The sequence below is a fragment of the Mirounga leonina genome, unplaced genomic scaffold (genome assembly GCF_011800145.1).
Source record: "Mirounga leonina isolate KUSES-001 unplaced genomic scaffold, KU_Mleo_1.0 Mir_91, whole genome shotgun sequence".
In the NCBI taxonomy this organism is placed as follows: domain Eukaryota; kingdom Metazoa; phylum Chordata; class Mammalia; order Carnivora; family Phocidae; genus Mirounga; species Mirounga leonina.
The window spans coordinates 33,837,015-33,862,875 of NW_023270839.1; the positions used below are offsets into that span (position 1 = coordinate 33,837,015).

The following is a 25,861-nucleotide window of genomic DNA, read 5'->3' on the forward strand; positions in this document are numbered from 1 at the left end:
TGTTTATTCAAGAAGCAGGTAGCAAGAAAAGAGAGTATTTTAGTGGACACTTATCCTAGGTTTTTACTTGTAATAAATACATAAGCATGCAGGGATACTGATCACTGATTTGTATGACAGCTCTTTCACTGCAACCCAAGGCAACAAAGTTTAATTTTAGGGGAGAGAGGAGCAACAAAAGCTGTTAAAAATACTTTCAATTAACAAAATTCCATTCACTAGAACTTTCCATTCCTTACCCAAACTCTTATTACTATATATTCCTAAAAAAACAGACTATAAAGAAAATTTCCATGTGTAGGTTCCAGCTTTCTCCATAACTTCCAATATGCTATTCAGTAGTAATTGAGGGAACAATAGGATTCAGCAATTGTTAACAGATGGAATAGTAGCTATATTAGGGATATTTGGGTGAACAGGCTTATAGGGTAGGAACCTATAGGGAACACTTGGTAACAGCATTTTCCCCAAACTAGGCTATAATGTAACAATGTAATGTACTTAGGCAGTATGCTAATTAACAAAGTGAACAACAACAAAAATCCAGCCCCTTCATCACTTCTTTCTCTCACCTGATGTTACAACTATTGTTACTATTTCTCTAACATTGATTCCCCAGGGTAACAAAAAAACTATAACTAATTTATATAGTATTGATACCTTGAGAAGAACTCCTTGATAAAAGCAAGGAAGGAATCATCCTCTTTAGTGCTATAGAATTTTGGGGTAATATGTACCAGAATTGATTAATTCCTTGGTATATAAATTTTATATGGTAGAATTCTGCATATCGGATTTTTATATCAAGGAATAATTATATGTAGAATTCAGTACAATTAAAAAGTTTTTGTTTATAAGAAACTATAAATGTGTAATCTGTTTGAAATAATTATTCAGTTCCAATGGTTACTTGTATAGGCACTAAGAAATGGTATAGGAAAGAAAAGGCCACAATGGACATTTTTACTTATAATGTAGCAGTTTAGCTCTCCCCCCCCCCCATTGTTTTCTTCCTCATATTTTCTTGGGTATAGTGTTCAGATGAAGGAGTCTGCTTTCTTTTTCTGTTTAGCCCCCAACTGTAACTTTCCTTCTGAATCAATAAAATATCCCAAAGGTGGTTTATTTCTAATCCTTCTTTATTAAAAAGTGTTAAGCTTTAATTTCAGGTGATAATTACTAATTTTTTTAATTCAAATATTTCATTTCCATAAGGTGCAGAATACAAGATATATTTTAACTATCATTTTTTTATAAAAAAGCAATGTTATTTAGCTAAATAAAATTAGATATTCTTTCACCTTCTTTCAGATAACATTTTTTTTCTTTTGATGGCAATACCTTGTAAGTAAAAGTACAGAACTTTTACATGTACATAGAGAGTATGTATTATTTGCTATATCTTTGGATGGCAGTACTTTTTTGAATCTAGTTATAATGATGGGTATGGCATGGCAGCAAAAATCAGTAAGGAAAAAAAATAGCACAGTACCAGCTGCCAGACTGGTCATTTAATTCCAGATGCTCTCTCAGTAATAATTTCTTCTTTAACGGTTATTCCTAAATTAAAAAAAAAAAAAATGCTTAAATAATTCCAGAATATTCATTCATTCAAATATTTATTGAGCCTTTATCATGTGCTATCAACACTGAAGATTATAGTTTGAATTCATGTTATTTCTGATTAAATGATACTGATTTTCTCTTTTTTCTTTCTTTTATTTTGAAAACTCAAATCCATAAAAAAATTGGAATAGTACCGGGATTATTTATGCACTTTGCCTAAATTCACCAATTATTAACATATTGAAGTTTTGCTTTCTTTCTCTGTTTACACACACACACACACACACACACACTATTTCCTAAGTCATGTGAGAATTAGTTGCAAATATCATAGCACTTTACCCATTAATGCTTCAACAGTTGTCTCCTAAAAACAAGAATTCTCCTATGTAGTCACAATACAATTATCTCAGGATATTTAGCATCAATACAATACTTTTATCTAATATACTGTTCATATTCTCAATTTTCCAGTTGTCCCAGTAATGCCCCTTTTAGCTTTGAAGGTTTTTCAATGTAGGCTCCAATCAAGAATCATTTAATTGTCATATCAATTTAGCTTCCTGTAATCTAGAACAGATCCTTAATCTTTTTTCTTTCTTTTCTTTTTTTCTTTTTGGTCTTTTCTGATATTGACTTTTCTTAATAATCCAGGCCAGTTTTTTTGTAGAATAGTCCTCAATTTAGATTCATTTGACTGTTTCCTCATGAATAGAATAGGTCATATATTTTTGGTGGGAATACTACATAGGTGATACTGTGTCTTTCCCAGTGCATCAAATCAGGTGGCACAAGATAGATGTCTGATTATCCCATTATTGGTGATGTTGAAATATGATATGATTAAAGTGGTATCTGCCAGATTTTTTTGTTGTAAAGATGTCCTTTGCCTTTTGTAATTAATTAGTAATCTCTGATATCATGCTTTGAAACTGCGGGAATACCCTGTTCCCTAATAATCTTTTGGCCAGTACAATTGGCATTCATTGATTCTTATCTGAATCAACCGTTACTATGGTGATTAGGATATTTCTATTCCTTCTACATTTATTAGTTGGCAGTTTTCTGTAAAAATAAAAAGTGTTTTCTCCTCCCCCATTAAAAAATTTTTTTATCAATGTAGACTCATAGATTTTTTTTTATTCAGTATGTTATAATCCATTATTATCATGACTCTTTTTAATGCTTAGAATTGTCTCAGATTTATCCAGTGGAATCCTCTCAGCCTGGATCCCATGTTCTTTTAACATGTCTTCATTTCTTGAGTACTTCCTTATTTTATGGCACAATAGGAATGTTCTGGTCCCTACTACATCCCTGGAATCAAATTATATGAGCCCTTGTATTTCAGAGAAAATCTGGGTATTTGTCATATTAAAAGGGATTGTTTTGTTGCATCCTCTTGGGGAAAAATGTTAATATAATGTATTTGATTTTTGAAAATTGATAGTAGATGAAATTAAAAAGAAAATCATTGTTTAAAACTATCACAGTGACAAAGTTCTGATTGAGTTTAAATTTGAATGCAAATCTTAAGCAGTGCCAAATCTAGCCAACATTTAAAAATAAGCCAAGTTTTCCTTTTTTCCTGTATCCTCTTTTTGTTCCTTTTTGCCTAATTTTAGTGCCTCTGTTTCTATTTCAGTTTCTTTAAGGCACTTAGTACCTTTCTGTTCTCTAATAACTCCTCAGTAATGAAGGAAAGTAATTTGATAAATTTAGTGACTTTCTGAGAGAAATATTTTCAAACACATAATGTCAACAATTTTTAATTTAAATTTACGTTTAGTAATATAATTTTATTATTACCATTATATTAATTTTAACCTTACTTTAGTATCATTAATAACAGTATCTATAACATTAAAATTGAAATTTAAGGGGCACCTGGGTGGCTCAGTTGGTTAAGCATCCGACTCTTGATCTCAGCTCAGGTCTTGATCTCAAGGTCATGAGTTCAAGCCCCGCGTTGGGTGGGTGGAACCCATTAAAAAAAAAAAATGAAGTTTAAGCTAAATGTTGCAAATAAACTGTCATTTGAAGCAATGCAAATAAGTAAACTGCTATGTAACACTTAGAATTGTTTACCAAAATTTGTTTAATTAGTTATGAAAAGTTGAAACTAGATTAGGCTTTTGAACAGTCCATGAAAATCACAGGGGTCATTTTTTTTTTTTTAAGATTTTATTTATTTATTTGAGAGAGAGAATGAGAGAGAGAGAGCACATGAGAGGGGGGAGGGTCAGAGGGAGAAGCAGACTCCCTGCTGAGCAGGGAGCCCGATGCGGGACTTGATCCTGGGACTCCAGGATCATGACCTGAGCCGAAGGCAGTCACTTAACTAACTGAGCCACCCAGGCGCCCCACAGGGGTCATTTTAAGAGTTGGTAAAAGAATTAGGAAACATTGTTCTCTATAAGTCTAAATTAGAATATGCTTTATGGCTTGGGAGAAATACAATTCAGTTTGCATTTATAGTAATCAGCACTAAATTTTTAAACTTAATGCCAATAATTCTCCTGGGTTCCAGTCTTCACTTTGCTGTTACTAGTTTTATGTCCTCGAGCAAGTCATGTATTCTCTCTTGAGCTGATACCCTGTTCTCTAGAAAGAAGTACCTGAGAAAGACCTTTCTAGTGTAGCATTTTGAATTTCACACACATGAAATATTATGTTGTGAATTCAGTTATCTCCACTCATTTTTTGTATCTTTTTGAAAGGGATTTTTAGAGAGGATATTGTGTGAGATGTGGGAGGGGTATTTAGAAACATCTTTCTGAAGGAAGCATTTAGTAACGTGGATATTATGTAGAACAGTGGTACTTCTCAGCATAGATATAGTGCTTAAGACTGAAACTGTTATATAGCAGGTACTTTAGTATATAGTCTACTCAGTAACTTAGTACTTAGCAAAGTAATGATAATAACTGAAGGGGGGAGCTCTACTAAATGTATAAACCCAAGAAGTTGCAAATGGGCTATAAATTTCCTTTGGCAGGGGCCTTTTGTATAACTTTTTTGCACTTCCCCTCCAACCTTAACCAATTCCTTGGAATAGTGTGATACATTGGTAGTTTTTTACAACCATTTGCAGCTTGAAGTGCTATAGCTTGACACCAAGAGTGAGGGATAGAGAGGGAGTGGAATAAAGCTATGTTATCCAGCTGCCTCTGGCCCTACGAAGTTTATTTTTCAATGTCTTGTTGAGGTGTCAGTTTCTTAATGTAGGTTTATCTTTCCTCCCTGTATCTGCACCTCTCTGCTCACTTATAAAACTTTTTAGAGCATTCTATTCCACCCTACCCTACCCCACCCCCACTGCTTCTGAGACATTCCTTATTAAAGGAAGGGAGCAGAAGGATGAAGGAAGAAAAAGAAGGAAAGAAGAAAAATACAGCCTTTTAAGTTATTTATACAGATTCTCATTATTCCTGGTAGTTACGTTCTGTAAAGTTGCTATGAACATTAAATTCATGAATACTGAACCACTATTCCTAGGGGAAACACAAGATTAGGTTCCTGTGAGCCTCTGGTCACAAGATTTTCATCAACTGATCAGTATATAACCTTGTTTTATTTGTGTTTCTGTTTAGAGACCCCTTATTTAAAGCATATTGTTGATTCATTAACATTAAATTCATGGCCAACAGCAACTATAACTCATGTCTGAATGAATCTGCAAAAATATGTGTTTTCTCTGTAAGGCACATCACAGCCTTTGACTCCCCAGCACTTCAGCAGTATGCTTGGGGACCATTTTACACACCCAAAAAGACATACCTAATAGACTGTGAAAAGTCTATTTATAGTAAGAAAGCTGAAACAAGAAGGCAGAACGTTGCCTTGTTTGACCTCAGTGGGAAATGTGTGCATTGAGTGACTGAAAATTTTTGCCACTTTGTACAGATCCAAGATTGACCCTGAAGCACAGCAAGTATTGATTTTGGATTTTTAATTTTAGTTACTAGGCAAGTTTGCAGATACGAAAATATATGAAAGTGCACAAATAATGAGTATCAACTGTACATATATCTTTTAAATTAAACTCTAGAAAACGTCTTTATATTTCATTGTGTTTTGAAAACAGATCATTTCTGTCTCTGAACTTGATATATCTACATAGTGAGTGGTATATGTGATAGGACATTAGGATAAAAATGGCATCAGTTATCCCACTGTTTTCTATTTGGTCTCACACCTCCTTTTAGTTTTTTAAGGCAAAAACTGAACAGTTTGTGAATTGAGAACTATCTGGGATCTTTGTTAACATCTTAAAGCAACTGAAGTTGTTAAACACCTTTCCATTGGGAAAGTAGCTGTTGACATACATCTTTCATCCCTACCTACTTTTTAAATTGCTAACTCTTGCCTTCTTATTTATTTTAATGGGTTTTAGTTTTATTGTGTCTGTATCTTTTATTGATAGCGCCTGAAATCCTTTTTGGAAGTAGGTGGAGTATAAGTAAATACATTTATTGTTAAAAAGAATTTCACATAACTGTTTCTTCAGGATGGAGAATGTCTATAAACACATCTTCCATAGCAAAATTAGAAAGAAAAATCTTCAATTTGGAGTCATCATGTTATAGTAGTTAAAATCTTATTTTGGTTGGCCTTTCTTCATACTTGGAACACAATGTAAATAGAAAAACTTTTTAATTCTGAAATTATTCTTCCATCTAATATTATGCATTGGTTCCATAGGCTTTGTAGCTGAGCAGTTTCTAAATAACACAGCCACTCAACTGACATACCATGGATTATGTGAACTAACTTCAACGGTTCAGGAAGGAGAACTTTGTGTGTTCTTTCGGAATAATCATTTTAGCACCATGACCAAATACAAGGTATGATATAGAAATAGCTTTTTAATTGTTATTCTAAATTAAAGGAGCTGGATTTAGAGATGTCTTATGATTGACTTCAAAATAAAAAAATTCAGCATAATATTCTTTATTCATCAAATTATGAAGGTAATTATTAAATATTTAGGATGCAGTGGATTCACAATTTAAGTGTTACTTCAAATCAGCTTTTTGTTTTAAGTCTCAACTCCTTTTTCACAGATTACTGCATTAAAAAGTATTATTTACTTTCTAAGAAAAAAATAAAGATAAACCTTAGAGATAGAACTAGGATTGCTAATGATGGATGTGTGTATTTGAGGGGAAGTTAGAAGAAAGAATCAGGATTTGTCTCTGATAGTGTTTACTATTATTGAAGTTATCGGTGTAACTTTAAATTCTTCTTATGCCATTTATGGCTCTGCCAGAAATCTTACTGATTTATCCTTTTTGTTCTCTCTTCATCCATCTCTTCCATTTGTACAGCTGCTACCTATTTGAGGAGTTTCTCAACTTATAGGGAGGCTTCTGTGGTAGAATACTGCTCTGGTCATGTCAATAATATAGCAAAAATGCTCAGTAGCACTACTGCTATCCTCCCTCAGTGCCTAGAGGATGAAAATGCAAGGTGTTTCCTACTGTTCTCCTATGCCAATACTTTGCTTCAGCCATATAGCCTGCCTACTCATTAATAGTCCTCTATCTTCGTAGACACTTTATGCTTTACCATTTCTGCATTTTTACCATCATTTCTTACTCCTTAATTCCTATTTGAAAAGATCTCACTCCTTTTAGCCTATCCACATTTCACCTAGCTTTTTTTTTTAAAGATTTTATTTATTTGACAGAGACACAGTGAGAGAGAGAACACAAGCAAGGGGAGTGGGAGAGGGAGAAACAGGCTTCCCGCGGAGCAGGGAGCCCGATGCGGAGCTCGATCCTAGGACCCTGGGATCATGACCCAAGCCGAAGGCAGACACGTAACGACTGAGCCACCCAGGCGCCCCCACATTTCACCTAGCTTTTAACAAGCATTTCAAATACTAACTCTCCAGTACAGCTACTCCTTTTCTCCTAAAACCAGTAGTTCTCAACCAGGTTGTATACTAGAACTACCCGGAAGCTTTTTAAAAAATACTAATGCCCAGAGCCCACCACCAACTCAGTTAAATCAGAATATCTAGAGGTAGGACCTAAGCATCTGTATTTTTTAAATGCTCCCCAGGTGATTTAAATGTGCAGCTAAGGCTGAGGATCACTACTTTACCCATCCTCCTCTAGCTGTTATGAGACTTGTCATTCTTACTTCCCTTACAGATGAGTACCTGGTTACCAGTTTTCTTTTCATGTAAATGTGCCTTCTTTCTCTAAATGAAAGTAAGTGGATTGAAGTCAGAAATCGGATCTTCATACTTCCTTCAACACTTTAATCAATGAATTGCACAAAGCAGTGTAAAATGATTTGTTTGCTTATATAAGAATACTCTAAGTACTGAACAATATATGGAATTGTTGAATTGCTATATTGTACACCTGAAGCTAATGTAACACTGTATGTTAACTATACTGGAATTAAAATTTAAAAAAATAATAGTTAAAAAAAATACTCTGTGGGACACCTGGGTGGCTCAGTCAGTTAAACGTCTGCCTTCAGCTCAGGTCATGATCCCAGGGTCCTGGGATCGAGTTCCGCATCCAGCTCCTTGCTTAGCAGGGAGCCTGCTTCTCCCTCTCCCTTTGCCTGGCGCTCCCCCTGCTTGTGCTCTCTCGCTATCTCAAATAAATAAAAAATTTTTTAAAACTTTAAAAAATAAACTGACACTTGAAAAATGAATCTTTTAGGAGTTTAATCAGTTAGCAAAAAAAAGGATTAACTAAGCAGATAGAACATGTGTGTGCAAAGGCCCTGAGAAGGGAAAGAACTTAACTCCTTAAGGAATTAAAAGAAGTCCTGTGTGATTGAAGCATAGAAATTAAGAGGCATGATATAAGACTAAAAAGATAGGCAGGTACCAGATCTTGTAGAGTCTTGAGTTAAGAGGAGAAACACCTTGGTCTCCTGATGGCCTAGTGGTTCTTTGTGTTTTCTTTCTTTTTTTTGGCTCAGGAGGGGTGAGATCGGTCAATGGGAAAACAAGATCTCTGACTGTCATTGGTGGTTGGTATGCAACCTCCCCAGACTAAACTGTAGATGTTCTCTTTTTTGTCAAGGCCATATCCCTGACCAGAAGTCCTTTACTAGTCAGCTAGGGATTCGCAGTGTTCCTGTGTGGTTGGGGAAGGGGTACCTCTCCTGAAGCACTTTCTACCGTGTGTCTGTTTCTGGACGAAGGATACCTTTCTGTGAGATAATGATAACTCAGAAAATGGGTGCATTCTGCTGTTTCTCTGCTTCCATGTTTTTCTCAGTAAACCTTATTCTGTGGCTAAACAGTGTATCCAAGGTGTTGTGTTCTCTCCCTCCCCCCTTTGTACAACATTAAGGTGCTTTGGATTTGGGGGCAAATGTGGATGTGGATTTAGTTAGGAGACTATTGCAGGGGCCAAATAAGATGTTACAGTGACTTGGACTAGGATGGTAAAGAAGTGCAGAGTACAAAGATTCCATAGACATTTAGGAGGTAATCTATCAGATTTGGTGATTAGGATGTAAAAACTAAGAAAGAATGGTTTCTGGGCTCTGAGCACGAAGAACTGGATAAATGGTGGTGCTCTTTATTGACACCAAGAATGCTGAAGAGAAGATGACAAATAGCATGAAATCAGCCTTGGAACTGTTAGAGCTGCTTCTGAGGCATACCTCCAAGTGGAAATATTGGGTAAATGGTTCAAGACTGGAATAATTTTTGTGTATAAATGGTAATTTGGGGAGAGGATGAGATTTACAAGGAAAATAAAGAATGAGAAGAAAAGAGATGATAGGACAGAGATTTAAGGAGTGCCAATATTTAAGGATCAACTAAAGGAGTATGAACTAGCAAAGAAGACTGAGAAAGAAAAAAAGAAAAGGAAAATCTAAAGAATATGGTATCATGTAAGAACAGGGAGAGAGTATTTCAAGAAGACTGGAGATCTCAGTTGTTAAATGCTGTTAAATCAGTTGAAAAGATGAGTAAGATGAGAACACTGTGGGGAAACATGATACGGATTTCGTTGGTACCTTTTAGAGAATGGTGGCAGCAGAAAAAACTCAATTTGAATTGGTTAGGAAATGATTGGGATGTCAGGAACTAGGAACAGATGATAGGAAACTAGTTTGAAACTGTCTGTGAGGGGGGCATAGACATAATGGCTCATAACTGCAGTGGAGTATGGAATCCAGAGGGTTTTTTTGTTTTGTTTTTTAGTATGAGAGACTTGATCATGTTTCGATATTGAAGGACTCACTAGAGAGAGAAAGGTTGAAGGTTCAGGAGAGGAGATAATTGATGAGAGAAGGCTCCTAAGAAGGTGAGAAAGGACAGAAATTTTCACAGGCAAAGGGGATTAACCCTTGATTGAAGAAGAGACCTTTAAAGGAGAGAAGGAATAGACTATGAGTACAGCTAATTTATAGATTTGATAGCAGGAAGTAGAGAAAACTACTGTGTGAATGCTTCTAGTTTCTGTTACTATTTGGAAGGCAAGATCATTTACTAAGATTGAGTAGTTAAGTTTGGTAACAGATTTGAAGGAGGTAGTTTGAAATAGTCTTTACGGCATGTGGGAGGAAGTTCTAATTAGAGAAATTAAGAAGGTAGTATTGAGGATGCTAATTATTACATGAATATACCTCTTGTGTGATTTTTCTGCAGAAGTATTCTTCAGGGTATAGGCATGGCAAAGGTAGTTATTCTAGATTTGGGACTTTGTTAAGTGGGTGCAGTAAAGAACAGAAGAAAACCAAAGGAGTTTAGGAACATCATTCTTCACTAAGGTAATCCAATTTTTTTTTAAAGATTTTATTTATTTATTTGACAGAGAGAGAGAGACAGCTAGAGAGGGAACACAAGCAGGGGGAGTGGGAGAGGGAGAAGCAGGCTCCTGGCTGAGCAGGGAGCCTGATGCGGGGCTCGATCCCAGGACCTTGGGATCATAACCTGAGCCGAAGGCAGATGTTTAACGACTGAGCCACCCAGGAGCCCCAAGGTAATCCTATTTTTATAGAAGGGATAAATGGGAACAACTATCTTGGTGGTCAGTCACTAAGGGAAATGCTTAGTTTCCCTTGTTTACTGTAGTGACCACCAAACTGAAACAGTAACACTGTTTTTGTTTTTTACTATGAAAAACATTTTTGTATTTTTGCTTATACTTCAATATGTGTCTCTAAACAAGAGCATTTTCCTTTCAAATCACAGTACCATTACTGCATCTAACAAAATTAATTATAATTTTTAATATCTTCTAATACCTAAGCCATATTCAAGTTTCCCATTTGTCCCCTAAATTGTTTTATAGATGATTTGTTCAAACCAGGGTCTAATCAAGGAACATGCATTATATTTGGTGAAGTAACTCCATTTTAATATGATGCAAATCTTGTGTTTTCCAGGGATCTTATAGGCCTGTGAACAATTTATTTATGCCCCATTATAATCCTCTCAGTCCAGTCCTGTTTCCTGTATTCCCATTGAACTATCCAATCCTGAGGGTCTGTAAATAAGACACTGCTTTACATCTGGCAGAGTACTTAATGATTACATTCTTTTTTTATATGTAAGAATATTCTGGGGGGTTTTTTCCTATAAGATTTATTTATTTTAGAGAGAAGACACACGAGCAGGAGGAGGGATAGAGGGAGATGGAAAGGGAGAGAGAATTTCTAGCAGACTCCCTAGTGAATACAGAGGTGGCCACATGGGGGCTTGATTCCCTGACCCTGAGTTTGTGACCTGAACTGAAACCAAGAGTCTTGACACTTGACGGACTGAGCCACCCAGGTGCCCCAATGAGTACATTCTTTTATAAGAGTCAGAGACACTTTCCCTCCTCATGACCCAGTGGCTGATTAGCTGATTTACAACAAAATCTATAATATTTCTTTGGCTGTTGGTGTAGAGCTAGAAGCCCTAAAAGAATACTTAATAAAGTTTAGGGACGGCATTCCTCCAACATGGTATCCATTTGCTTGGTAAGGAAATAGGATATAAGATTGTGCCCTTGTTCTGTTAAACCTGTTCAGCATTAAAGCTATTATTCTCTACCATTAATTTCTGGGTTGTTAAGAGTTTCTGTAGTTCTTTATAAATTTGAGCCCCAGTAATCTATAATTTAATAAGGATATAAAAGTAAGGAAAAACTATAAAGCTGCTTTTTCAAACAAGATATGGCTACTTTTAATACTACATTAGGTCTTCATAACATTTCACTTTTGAAGACCCCTGAGATTTTAGGGCCATTTTATGCATTCATATTTAATAATTACTTTATTTCGCATCTTTCTACCCCTGTGAACTCTTTGGAATACCTATAGTATAAATACAGTTCATCCCACAGAATTCCAGATATACTTTCAACAAAAAATAAATTTAACATAGGGATAGAATACTTTCTACTACAGATAAATGATGTCTATAACTAGTACCATAATAATAAATTATGTAATGTTAAATTTTATTTATATAAATGTCAATAATAAATTGATAATGTCATACGTCTCTGTAGCTGTATTATTTTATTTGTGGGGCTTATCTTTATTGTGATTTGCAGAAAGGATCTTCATGCTTTCTGATACCCATGTCATATCATATGCCATTATTATCCCAGGACCAAGACCTACAAGGAGGAAATCCATGTTGGCAGGACAAAGGATTACCTAGGAAAGGTCATTTCCAGTTTCCTTATTGGTTATATTATTTCTTTAGGAACTTCTAAACTCTTAATTTATGTGTATAAATCTTTTTTCATTTAAAGTCTTTTGAAACTCAAGATATATGAACTATGGACTTATATTTGACCAAAGGGGAGGTATATGTCTGTTATAACATTCTCCAGTACTCATCTTTGTTCTAACTCTTCTCTTTGGATACTGAATAGAGGCAGAGGCAAATTCTCTGTTAGGTTAGACTTCTTTATGACTCTCTGTAAAGCACTGAAGATTATAGATGTTTCTAAAACTTGTACCTGGACAAAGTATTCTCTTTACTAACTTTATGATTCCATCTTCATAGACGTTTTATTAGGCTTTCTACCATTACAGAGTCACAGTGATTGTTAGTCAAATTGACTTGTTTTTCCCTGAATAATACCTACCAATCAACCTCATACTTCTCAACTATTTAATATAGCATGATCTATGGTTTTGATTGCACAGCCTTTCATGATATTTTGCCTAACCAAGGATAATGATTAACTTATCGGCAAGTCCTCTTATTATTCCTAGTTTTGTGATTTACCATTACTAAACCCTAGACAAGTACCTCTGCTATTTCTCATCACTAGCAAAATAATCAAGTCCAGCTCTTGCTAGTGATTTGTTGTAATAGCAGCCTCCATGAATCCTTTTTTAAACTCTTCATCCCTCATCTGTCCATCAGGAAAAAATATATATACCAATTTCTGCTGTCACTTATGTTACCTTGCTCTGTGTACTTCCACTCAATCTTGTACAATTAAGCTGAGCAGATCATCTTGGCAAATCCCTAATGAATACATGATCCTCTGAAGATCTGTGCATCAACATAACCAGATTAGGATCTGAAAGCGGCAGGAGGAGATCCTAGTGAGAGAACAGATGCTTTCAGTGCCATTCCTGTGGTTCCAGCTAGTGAGGTGACTTTTTTATCCAGGCAGGAAATTTGAAAGTATAAAAATGAGTTGTAAATAAACTACCCTTGTAGGTCTATTTCTAGGAAAGACCTTCTAGGTCTCCTTTGCTTCTCATATTATCTATATGATCATGACTGTTAGATTCTTATATATATAATTCTATATCTAAGATCTAGTTACTCCATTTTATTCTTATGGTCCTTCTCCATTCTCCAGTACTTTCTGCTTTCTCTTTAGTAAGGTAAACTACAAATTCCTTGGCCCCTATGTAGATCACTTAGTTTAACTTTGGTTTATATAATGACATCTAGGTAGCTGTTTCCCCATCATGACACCCTCTTTTTTTTTGTTTCTGTTCATGACTTCCTCTTAATCATCCCTTATCCATGTCAGCCTTTCTACCCATGTCACAACTGTTTCTTCTACCTCTTGGCTTTAATTACTCACATTTCTCTGGAGTATATTCAAAACCAGGGTTTTTGAAGTTGGCTTTTGTTTGTTTGCATTTTTACTTTACATTTAGGGATTAGAAGTGAAAAGTAGTTTAGAAGGAGATACAGTTCTAAATAAGTGCTAAGGCCATATTAAATAAATCTTTTCTCTTTCCTGTTTGATTAAGACTATACTGGGATTTTTTTTTCCCACTGAAGGCTACATTTAAGTAAAAGTTCAATTATTTTAGTTTTTTTAAATCTAGTTATTTTTAAAAGGTGGTGGGTACATCAAAAATTGTCACATTAAGGGGCACCTGGGTGGCTCAGTCGTTAGGTGTCTGCCTTTGGCTCAGGTCATGGTCCCAGGGTCCTGGGATTGAGCCCCGCATCGGGCTCCCTGCTCCACAGGGAGCCTGCTTCTGCCTCTCCCACTCCCCCTTCTTGTGTATTCCCTCTCTTGCTGTCTCTTTCTCTCTCTGTCAAATAAGTAAATAATCTTTAAAAAACAATTGTCACATTAAGCAGGGGCAGGGGTGAGGAATGTAGAAACAGACTAAGACAAGTGATAGATTCCATAGTGTAGGCAAAGATTCATCTTTTTCTTCTAAATAGGAGGCAGGAAAAGGCGATATAGAAACAGATAGATTTAGGTGGTATTCATGAATGTAATATCTTATATTCATTAAGCATTATGTGCCTTGCATTGTGTTAAACACTTAACATGCATTATCTCATTTAATTTTCACTCCCCATGAGGAGTGGATATTATTACTCCCACTTAACAACTGAATGAACAGGCTTACAGGCACTAAGTAACTTGCCCAACACAATTCACCTTGTAAGCAGCTCCAGTCTGACTTTCAAGCCCACACTCAATAGCTCTGCCTCTCTGGATGGATAAGAAAGCTATTTGTAGATGAGAGAGATGCTTGCTTGTTAAGTAGAAGTAAAGTTCATCTTCCAATTTATAAAGTATCTTAGAAATTCTCTGGTTGAACTGCCTCTATATCACTTTATAATAAAGAAAAGAAAACTAAGGTCCAAAGACATTAAGTAATTTGAATCCAAGCTAATCAACCAAAAATATTTGGGCAGTGCTTTTCTCCATATTCAGAGGCTGGTATTAGAGAATTAATTTTTTTATACATTTGACAAGTTTTCTTCTATTTTAACAATTTACAAATTGTGATGATATTGTCATGTATGTTGTTAATACAGGTAACTCATACATGTATAGGACTAATCTATCAGGGTATTTTATTTTTTAAAGACTTATTTATTTGAGAGAAAGAGAGCATGAGCAAGGGGGAGGGGGCAGAGGAAGAGGAAGAAGCAGACTCCCCACTGAGCAAGGAACCTGACACAGGGCTCCATCACAGGACCCCAGGATCATGGCCTGAGCCAAAGGCAGACGCTTAACCGACTGAGCCACCCAGGTTGCCCCATCAGCGTATTTTAGATAGAAGAGGTTTTCATTCTGTCTGGTGATCCAATTGCTTAGTTTATAAAAATTATCTAATATCATTTATTATTTTCATATAATAATAAATAATTTGTATACATTTTATACATTAATACCTAATTTAAGAATTTAATATATGTATCCTTTATTAGTTATTTTTTTGAAGTTAGTATTTAGAGACTGGTAAGATTAGGAAGAAGATTCAAGGCTTAGAAAAGAATGCTTTGACTAGATAATGTAGCAAAAGTGCTAGGATATAAAAGCAAGAACTATTTTTTTTTTTTAAGATTTTATTTACTTTGTGTGTGAGAGACAGAGAGGGAGAATGCGCACGAATTGGGGAGGGGGAGCAGAGGGAGAAGCAGACTCACTGCTGAGCAGGGAGCCCAATGCAGGACTCAGTCCCAGGACCCTGGGATCATGACCTGAGCTGAAGGCAGACGCTTAACCAACTGAGCCACCCAGGTGCCCGAGCAAGAACTATTCTTGATGGTGATTTAATTGTGGACTCTCAGGAACCAATGGGCCTAAACTATTCAGTACTATATTAATACATACTTTGCAATTCTACAATACAGTTATATAAAGGAACTGTTGAGTAATAACTAGCATTATTGACAGTGGACTAGTTACAGTCTCTTTTGATAAATGTCAAGATCTAAAAGGGGAAGAAATTGAGACTGATGGCCCGTGAGAAGACAGGTCAGCTATTTCAAGAAAGAAACACCTTTTTAGTTAAACTTGTAAGTATTCATATGCTATGAATGGTAATAGCTTTCAACAAAACCCTCCCAGAATTTACCCATCTTAAAATGTCATTTGGAGAATAAGACTGTGATTTCTCTCCCAGTAAGTAGCCACTCTAATATATGATTTATATAAAATAAATTGTAGGGGCGCCTGGGTGGCTCAGTCAGTTAAGCGTCTGCCTTCGGCTCAGGTCATGATCTCGGGGTCCTGGGATCGAGCCCCGCATCGGGCTCCCTGCTCAGCCGGGAGCCTACCTCTCCCTCTCCCTCTACCTCTCCCTCTCCCCCTGCTTGTGCTCTCTTTCACACTCTCTCTCTCTCTCAAATAAATAAAATCTTTAATAAATAAATAAATAAATAAATTGTAAAACCTAGATATTATATAATATAATGGTGTATTAAAATATACCCTGGTAAGGATATACATAGAAGGGTCAGATCTATTCAGTGGAAAATTGGCTGGAAAGAACTTTTAGGTTTTCTTTTAAAATTATTTTAGGGCAAGGTAGACCCTGACTGGGTATTAAAAATATTTTAGGTAATGAGGATGTATGGGTGAATAAAACATGGCTCTGTCCTCAAGGAGCTTGAAATACATTAAGACAGATAAGTAAATAGACACACAACTACAGTTAGATATATAAAGTGCTATGATAGTGGTAAATGCAGTATTCTATGGAATAACATAAAAGGGGTACCTCATACAAAGTAAGGAAAGATCATTACTTTCCATGATATGAATCCTCAAGCACTTAGCACAGTACGGAGCATGTGGTAGGTATTCAAATATTTGATGAACTGGAACCTACTTGATTAAAAAAAATGAGATATCACCTCATAATTTTTGCTTAAAGCAATGTCTTTATAAACTGTATATGCCAAAATGTTTTTCTTTATGAATACTTCTCATGTTGCTATAGTAATTTCAGTGACCATATAAATTAATCAGTATCTACAGCTAATTCTTAGATGTAACTGGTAGTAGACAATAGGTAAGATTTCCTATTTTAGCTTAGGAACAACTGTGTCGCAGTGCTGGACACATAGTAAATGTTCAAAAATAATAATTAGTTTTTTAAAGCTTCAGAGTTTATTCAATGGTTTCTTGTCATTGTAAATGGCAAGATTTCATTCCTTTTTATGGCTGAATAATATTCCATTGTGTATATGTGTGTGTGTGTGTATGTATGTGTGTGTATATATATACCACAACTTCTTTATCCATTCATCAGTCGATGGACATTTGGCCTCTTCCCATAATTTGGCTGTTGTAGATAATGCTACTATAAACATCGGAGTGCATGTATCCCTTTAAATCAGTACTTTTGTATCCTTTGGGTAAATACCTAGTAGTGCAATTGCTGGGTCATAGGGTAATCCTATTTTTAACTTCTTGAGCATCCTCCATACTGTTTTCCAGAGTGGCTGCACCAGTTTGCTTTCCCACCAACAATGTAAGAGGGTTCCCCCCTTTCTCTGCATCCTCGCCAACATCTGTTGTTTCCTGTGTTGTTAATTTTAGCCATTCTTACAGGTGTGAGGTGATACCTCATCATAGTTTTGATTTGCATTTCCCGGATGATGAGTGATGTTGAGCATCTTTTCATGTGTCTGTTAGTCATCTGTATTTCTTCTTTGGAAAAATGTCTATTCATATCTTCTGCCCATATTTTAACTGGATTATTTGTTTTTTGGATGTTGAGTTGTATAAGTTCTTTATATATTTTGGATACTAACCCTTTATCCCAAATGTCATTTACAAATATCTTCACCCGTTCCAAAGGTTGCCTTTAGTTTTGTTGATTGTTTCCTTCGTTGTGCAGAAGCTTTTTATCTTGATTAAGTCCCAGTAGTTTGTTTTTGCTTTTGTTTCCCTTGCCTCAGGAGATGTATCTAGTAAGAAGTTGCTATGGCCGATGTCAGAGAGGTTACTGCCTGTGTTCTACTCTAGTATTTTTATGGTTTCAGGTCTCACATTTATTTATTTATTAAATATCGGCTTAGTTCTTGGTTTTAGAAGGACTGCCTGTAGCCATCAGTTTCAGTTTTTCTTGTCCATGATATCAGACATTCAGCCTTACAAGTGTGGACAACATCTGGAGTGAGGGGTTTTACAAGGAACACAGAGTAGCTGTTGCTTCATAGTTGGCACTGTCAGGTGTGATTATGGGGTCACAGTCTGAACCCCAAACACTCCCAGCAGCTTGGAATGATGGCCTAGGGGGTGTTTTTGTGTGTGGGGGGGGGTGTGTGTGGGTGTGTTTGTTTTAGAAGATGAAAGCTTTCAGGAGCAGTTTTCTTTTTTTTCATTTTTTTAACATATAATGTATTATTTGTTTCAGGGGTACAGGTCTGTGTTTCATCAGTCTTACACAATTCACAGCACTCACCATAATACATACCCTCCCCAATGTCCATCACCCAGCCACCCCTTCCCTCCCACCCCCGTATACTCCAGAAACCCTCAGTTTGTTTCCTGAGATTAAGAGTCTCTTACAATTTGTCTCCCTCTCTGGTTTTGTCTTGTTTCATTTTTTCCTCTCTTCCCCTATGATCCTCTGCATTGTTTCTCAAATTCCACGTATCAGTGAGATCATATGATAATTGTCTTTCTTTCGCTTCGCATAATATTCAGGTCTCACATTTAGGTCTCTCATCCATTTTGAATTTATTTTTGTGTATGGTGTAAGAAAGTGGTCCAGTTTCATTCTTCTGCATGTTGCTGTCCAGTTTTCCCAACACCATTTGTTGAAGAGACTATCTTTTTTCCATTGGATATTCTTTCCTGCATTGTCAAAGATTAGTTGACCATATAGTTGTGGTTCTTATTCAGTAATTTGTCTAACCCCACCACCAAACTCTCTAAAGGAATTTCTTGTTCTTAATTATTAAGATTAATTGTAGTGAGAGAACATGAGAAGCACGAATCTTGTGCAACAACAAATACTATATTAACCAGTGGGAACCCTGAGTAAATAAATGAAAGTCCTGTCTTTGGCAGATCTGAAGAAAAAATGGCTTATAAACCTTACATGGTATAGTAGGGATGCTTTACTGTGATTGGAGTTAGAACTAATGCATATGAAAAATTAGATGTCTGTACTAAATTCTGTGGTAGTGATGGTAAATACAACTTAATTCATTAATTGATTCAATAAATATTAGGCTTCAACTTTATGATGCACCCCACACTAGGCCAAGAGATAACAGATTTAAAAATATAGTCTGGGAATGAGGCAGGGAAACATAATCATGGCACAGTGCGATTCAATGCTCCAATAGAAATAAGTACAAAGTACTGTTGGTATATGAAAGAACAGCTAATGGTGCTAGCAGAAAAAGAAAAAATTTGTATGGATTGGGTTAGTCATATAGGCTTAATTTTTTATTTTAAATAAACAGGCAGTGTGATATCATTTTACTATGACTGTGTCTTGTTACCTGGTATGTTTTTAAGGAACTTGTATATTATATTTTTATTTTATGAAATGAGATTATAAACCCCCAAAGGCTTACTGATAAGTCATTTCATAGGTGAGCCTACCAGCGGCTTCCTACCTCTCGTTATACTACAGTACACCAATTATAAACTATATTCAAAGCCAGGTAGACCTAATTCACTGAACAAATAAGATATCTAGTCTACTATTTATTATATCTAACTAGTAGGAATAATTAATATGCTTTAAACATACAGGTGATAAAATTTCCCTTAAGTGTTAACTAGTTTTGGTCAATTTAACAGTCCTTTTTCTTTCTTATTAAGGGTCTACTGTATTTGCTGGTAACAGACCAGGGGTTTCTTACTGAAGAAAAAGTTGTTTGGGAAAGCCTACACAATGTGGATGGTGATGGAAATTTCTGTGACTCAGAATTTCATCTGCGGCCTCCTTCAGATCCTGAAACCGTATACAGAGGACAGCAAGACCAGATAGATCAGGTAAATTTGTCTTCTTCATATAGTTTAAAATGCTCTTGCTTTTGGGGCACCTGGGTGGCTCCGTCAGTTAAGTGTCTGACTTTGGCTCGGGTCATGATCTCTCAGGGTCCTGGGATCGAGCCCCATGTGGAGTCTGCTTGACCCTCTGCCTCTCTCCCTGCTCTTGCTTGCTCTCTCAAATAAATACAACTTTTTAACAGAATAAAAAATAAAATGCTCATTCCTTTCAAATGTGAATTCAGTTATCTAAAACTTCTGAACTAAAGATTCATTGTGAGATATTCCTGACATTTCCTAAATCGGCAAGTGATCATTTACATGTTATACATTGATCATACACTTTGGTTCAGAAGGCCAGATTATATTGAACTGTGAAGGCCATGGTACAGTTTGAATTTTATTCTGAACTGTAATAGGAAAGATATGCCAAGTGTTAAACATGGAAGTGAGATGATTTGCTTTACCTTTTTTATTTTATTTATTTATTTATTTATTTTTTTTTAAAGATTTTATTTATTTGACCCAGAGAGACACAGCGAGAGAGGGAACACAAGCAGGGGGAGTGGGAGAGGGAGAAGCAGGCTCCTCACTGAGCAGGGAGCCCGATGCGGGGCTCGAGCCCAGGACCCTGGGATCATGACCTGAGCCGAAGGCAGACACTTAACGACTGAGCCACCCAGGCGCCCCTGCTTTACCTTTTTTAAAGGCTACTATGTGAAGAATGCATAGGTATGAACAGATGACACAGCTATAAGCAGAGACTAGCAATTCAAGCAAGAGGTGATGACGGCTTAGCCATGGTGGTAGAGACGAGCTGAGCACAGATGAGAGATATATTTAGCTAGTCAGAAAAAGTAGAAAAAAGAGAGGGTAAAAAAGAAGGTAGGTGTTCTAAGCCTTAGCGTCCAGGGTAAGCAGACACTTAGGGCAAGAACTGCACTAATGAGTGGAATTCTCATTTAGAACAGCGACAGGTAAGATCTTCACCTGCTGTAGGTGGGCAGTCTTGGAGCCACAAGTGTATTTGTTACTAGAAGTATAACAGTGATGGGACTGCTTCCCCTACTGGGGCAGAAATACGGTTATGTTGAACAGTTGGCACACGTTTCTGATACTGATAATTTAAGTACATAGAGACTGTTCATTTGGCCAATATTCATTGAGTAGTTGTGTTCCTGGCACTCTTAACAAGGTCCTGGAGACTCAAAGATAAATCATTTAGTCCTGTCCTCAAAAATTCTACAGTCTAACAGAGAGGCGAATATTTGACCAACCAATAATTATATGTTAAGTTCTGTAGGGCACTTTGAATAGTAAGCTATGAGTGTACAGAAGAATACTTGATTCAAACAAATGCTGATCTTTCTCGGACTCTTGGAAGTTAAGTATACAAATAGTTATAATAACATGCTCATTTTCTTTCAGAAGCTTTATAGGGGCATTTAAAAAAAAGATTACTTGAGAGAAATGTACAAGATTTTTCTAACACGATATGTAAAAAATACTAGAGCAGAGGGAATGAAGGTAAAGCAGTCGGTTGCTACAGTAGTAAAGTTGTAAGATGCTGAGAAAAAAAGATATAGGATAGTGTCTGTGGAAGTTGCAAGGAAAGTGGATTTAAGACCATGGGACGTGGCAAAGAGCAGTTTGAAGAAGTGAGGAGAAAAATTTGAAGGACAAATTCTTCATATTGGTAATATATTCATGCTGGATAGTACAAAGTCTTCTTAGGCAAAAACTTTTTAGATATCCTCTGTGGGTAATTAAAATTCTCTTACTTTGAGGGTAGTTTGGGGGAGATGCTCAGAGTAGTCAAGTTCCATTCAGTACTAATTCTTAATAAATGTGGGTGTGAAGTTAGATAATATAACCTTCAACCAAAGAAGCATCACATTTTCTCATAGGAAATAATTTGGGGGTGTTTGTGGGAGGAAGCAGGAGGTGGTTAAGTAATTGAATATCACTGTATGATGGGCAACTGTGTTGGTTTTAAAAATAATGTTTTGGAAGAACATTTAATAAATGATTTGGGAAATTCTTATGATTTTTTTTAAAAAAGACTTATGACATTAAATGGAGGTTGGGAAATGTGTTTGAGTTTGTATGTGAATGTAGAAAAAACTACGTGGGTATATATCAGTTGTTAATAATAGTTATCTTTGTATAATATGGTAATTTTAACTTTCTTATTTACACTTTTTAATTTTGTCTCAATTTTCTACAGACATCTTTCTTTCATAAATAGGGGGAGGTTTATTTTGTTTTTTTTGTTTGTTTTTAAAGTGGACTCTACGCCAAACATGGGGCTTGAACTCATGACCCCAAGATCAAGAGTTGCATGCTGTATAGACAAAGCCAGCCAGGTGCCCCTAGGGGGAGTTTTGCGGGGGGGCGGGGGGGGTTCAGGTGAGTTGTTTTTAAAGCTTTCTTGAATGCCTTATATTCTAGTTCTAGAAATAATTTTAAATGAATTCCAAGAATATTTAGAACAATGGCAGCATCACTGAAATTGTAGCTCTCAAACAGAAATACTTAGGTAACTTTAGTTTTTATATTTAAACTCTGGTATGTTTTTCAAAAGCCTTTCTCATAGTTCTGTAGGTATAGCCTCTATATTTATACTCCTCGGTTCTTCAGTAAAATCTCATAGCTAAAGATGGTTATAATTTAATTTCTTAGGACTACCTTATGGCATTATCTCTACAACAAGAGCAGCAGAGCCAAGAGATCAATTGGGAACAAATACCTGAAGGAATCAGTGATTTAGAACTAGCAAAGAAACTCCAAGAGGAGGAGGATAGACGGGCTTCTCAATATTATCAGGAACAGGAACAAGCAGCAGCAGCTGCTGCTGCTGCTTCTACACAGGCCCAGGTAAAAACTATTGTTCTGATTCTTAAATACAATGATCGCTTTAGCAACAAAGAAATTTGTACTGAGATAAATATTTTTAAATTCGGTATTGACTCTTGAGTTATGTTAGCATTTTAGCACCCATGGTTTTATGGCATTGTCATAAGTTTATTATCTTAATATATTTCTCATTTAGTGAAATTATTTCTCCTGAGTTTCTGATGGCAAGATTTTTCAGTTTTTGTTTTTTGTTTTGTTTGTTTTGTTTTTTAAGTAGGCTCCACGCCCAGTGTGGAGCCCAACGCGGGGCTTGAACTCACGACCCTGAGATCAGGACCTGAGCTGAGATCAAGAGTCGAAGCTTAACCGACTGAGCCACCCAGGCGCCCCTTCAGTTGTTTTTGTTTTTGTTTTTAATTTAATTCCAGTGTAGTTAACATACAGTGTTATACTAGTTTCAGGTGTACAAAATAGTGATTTAACAATTCTATACATTACTCAGTGCTTGTCAAGCTAAGTGTACTTTTAATCCCCTTCACATATTCCCCCCATTTCCCCCTCTTCATCCACCTCCCTTCTGGGAAGCATCTGTCTGTTCTCTATAGTTAAGAGTTTATTTTTGGGTTTGTCTCTTTTTTTTCCCTTTGCTCATTTACTTTTGTTTCTTAAATTCCACATATGAGTGAAATCATACAGTATTTGTCTTTCTCTGACTGGCTTATTTCACTTAGTCTTATACTCTTTAGCTCCATCCATGTTGTTGCAAGTGGCAAGATTCCATTCTTTTTCATGGCTGAATAATATTCCATTGTGTATACCACATATTCTTTATCTATTTATCTATTGATGGACACTTAGGAGGCTTCCATAATTTGGCTATTATAAATAATGCTGCAGTAAACATAGCAGTGCATGTATCCCTTTGAATTAGTATTTTGTATTCTTTGGGTAAATGCCCAGTAGTGTAATTGCTGGGTCATATGGTAGTGCTATTCTTAATTTTTTGAGGAACCTCCACAGTAGCTGCATCAGTCTGCATTCCCCCCAGTGCATGAGGGTTCCTTTTTCTCCACATCCTTACCAACACTTGTTGTTTCTTATGTTTTTTAATTTAGCCATTCTGACAGATATGAGGTGATATCTCATGGTGGTTTTGATTTGTATTTCCCTGATGATGAGTGATGTGGAGTGTCTTTTCATGTGTCTGTTGGCCATCTGTATGTCTTCTTCGGAGAAATGCCTGTTTATGTCTTCTGCCCATTTTTAACTTTTTTAATTATTTATTTACTTAAAGGAGAGGGAGCGAGTGGGAGGGAGAGGGAGAGAAGATCTGAAGCAGACTCTGCCCTGAGTGCAGAGCCCAACGTGGGGCTCTATCCCACGACTGTGAGACTACAACCCAAGCCGAACCAAGAGTCAAACGCCCAACCGACTGAGCCACCCAGGCACCCCTTCTGCCCATTTTTAATTGGATTATTTGTTTTCTTGGTGTTGAGTTGTAGAAGTTCTTTATATATTTTGGATACTAACCCTTTATCAGATATGTCATTAACAAATACCTTTTCCCATTCAGTAGCTTGTCTTTCAGTTTTATTGTTTCCTTTGCTGTGCAGAGCTTTTTATTTTGATGTAGTCCCAATAGTTTATTTTTACTTTTGTTTCCCTTGCCTCAGGAGACATATCTAGAAAGATGTTATTATGGCTGATGTCAGAGAAATTACTGGCTGTGCTGTCTTCTAGTGTCTTTATGGTTTCAGGTCTCACATTTAGGTCCTTAATCTGTTTTGAGTTTATTTTTATGTATGGGGTAAGAAAGTTGTCCAGTTTCATTCTTTTGCATGCAGTTGTCCAGTTTTCCCAACACCATTTGTTGAAGAGACTTTTTCCTGTTGCATATTCTTTCCTCCTTTGTCAAAGATTATTTGACCATATAACTGTAGGTTTATTTCTGTGTTTTCTGTTCTGTTCCATTGATGTATGTGTCTATTTTTGTGCCAGTATCATACTGGTTTTTTGGTTTTTGTTTTAATTTAAGTAATCTCCACACCAAACATGTGGCTCAAACTCGTGACCCTGAGATCAAGAGTGGCATGCTCTTCTGGCTGAGCCAGCCAGGCATACTGTTGATTACTACAACTCTGTAATATAACTTGAAGTCTGGAATTATGAGACCTCCAATTTTGTTTTTCTTTTCCAAGATTGATTTGGCTATTCAGGGTCTTTTGTGGTTTCATGCAAATTTTAGGATTGTTTGTTCTAGCTCTGTGAAAAATGCTGTTGGAATTTTGATAGGGATCGCATTAAATCTGTAGATTGCTATGGGTAGTATAGACATTTTAATAATATTTGTTCTTCCAATCCATGAGCGTGGAATGTCTTTACATTTCTTTGTGTGGTCTTCAATTTCTTTCATCAGTGCTTTATAGTTTTCAGAGTACACATATTTCATCTCTTTGGTTAAGTTTTTTCCTAAGTATTTTATTATTTCTGGTGCAGTCGAATCAAATGTATTTTTTAAATTGTATATCCAAAGAATATAAACCAACGGGAACAAAGTCTTTTGTAACAATTAAAGGGCAGTGTGAAGTACTGCTGGGAAGAATGTAGACTTCAGAGCCAGATAGAAATGGATTGCATTTCCTGCTTCTGTCTACCCCTGCTAGTTGTAACACCTTGGACAAAGTCCTTTACCTCTCTTAGCCCCATTTTCCCTATCTTGAAAATAAAAGATAATGCTTAACTCTTAGGTTTGTGGGTAAGAACAAATAATGTTAGTACTTAACCCAATGTCTGACATGTACTAAGCATTCAACAAAGGTTATTAGTACCTTTCCACTTTTCCTAAATGTATTAAGCACTGAAAATGTGACTATTAAGTGGGTTACTTTATATTAAATCTCATTTTATTAAATGAAAAAAATATTTCCCTTCTTTTATGTTTAACTGTACCATGCCAGAACAGTTCCTTTGACCTGGGTATTTAAGAAAACAAGGTGCACTCTAAGGTCTGACGAAACTTTAAACATAGAGGTCTCCATTAACCTAAGTATTTCTATTCCTAATTCAAATATTGACTATTCCAAGCTTAAAAGTTAAAACCCACCATGTTATGAATAGCTTTTCATTAAAAACGTTCTCTTACATTCTCTTATTTCACAGAATACACTTATTTCACACTCAGAGTTCTCAGGATTTTTGTTTTTCTCCTTTAAAATCTGTTTTTTATAGTAATGAGGTTTATTATAGTTTAATGAGATCTTAGG

At 36.0% G+C, this 25,861-nt stretch overlaps 1 protein-coding gene across 2 annotated transcripts in view; it reads left to right on the forward strand.

Annotated features, from left to right (window-relative positions):
* Window positions 1–25,861, forward strand: part of MINDY2 (MINDY lysine 48 deubiquitinase 2) — a 73,153-nt gene that overhangs the window by 42,418 nt on the left and 4,874 nt on the right. The window contains exons 6-9 of one of the 2 annotated variants that reach the window (XM_034994687.1): window positions 6,271–6,413; window positions 19,572–19,745; window positions 22,425–22,619; window positions 22,873–22,911. In XM_034994687.1, the coding sequence (XP_034850578.1) occupies window positions 6,271–6,413; window positions 19,572–19,745; window positions 22,425–22,619; window positions 22,873–22,875 (515 nt within the window). In that variant the 3' untranslated portion in view covers window positions 22,876–22,911. Of the gene's footprint in view, window positions 1–6,270; window positions 6,414–19,571; window positions 19,746–22,424; window positions 22,620–22,872; window positions 22,912–25,861 lie in introns of those variants that run through there. The other variant, XM_034994686.1, reaches the window with a different exon arrangement.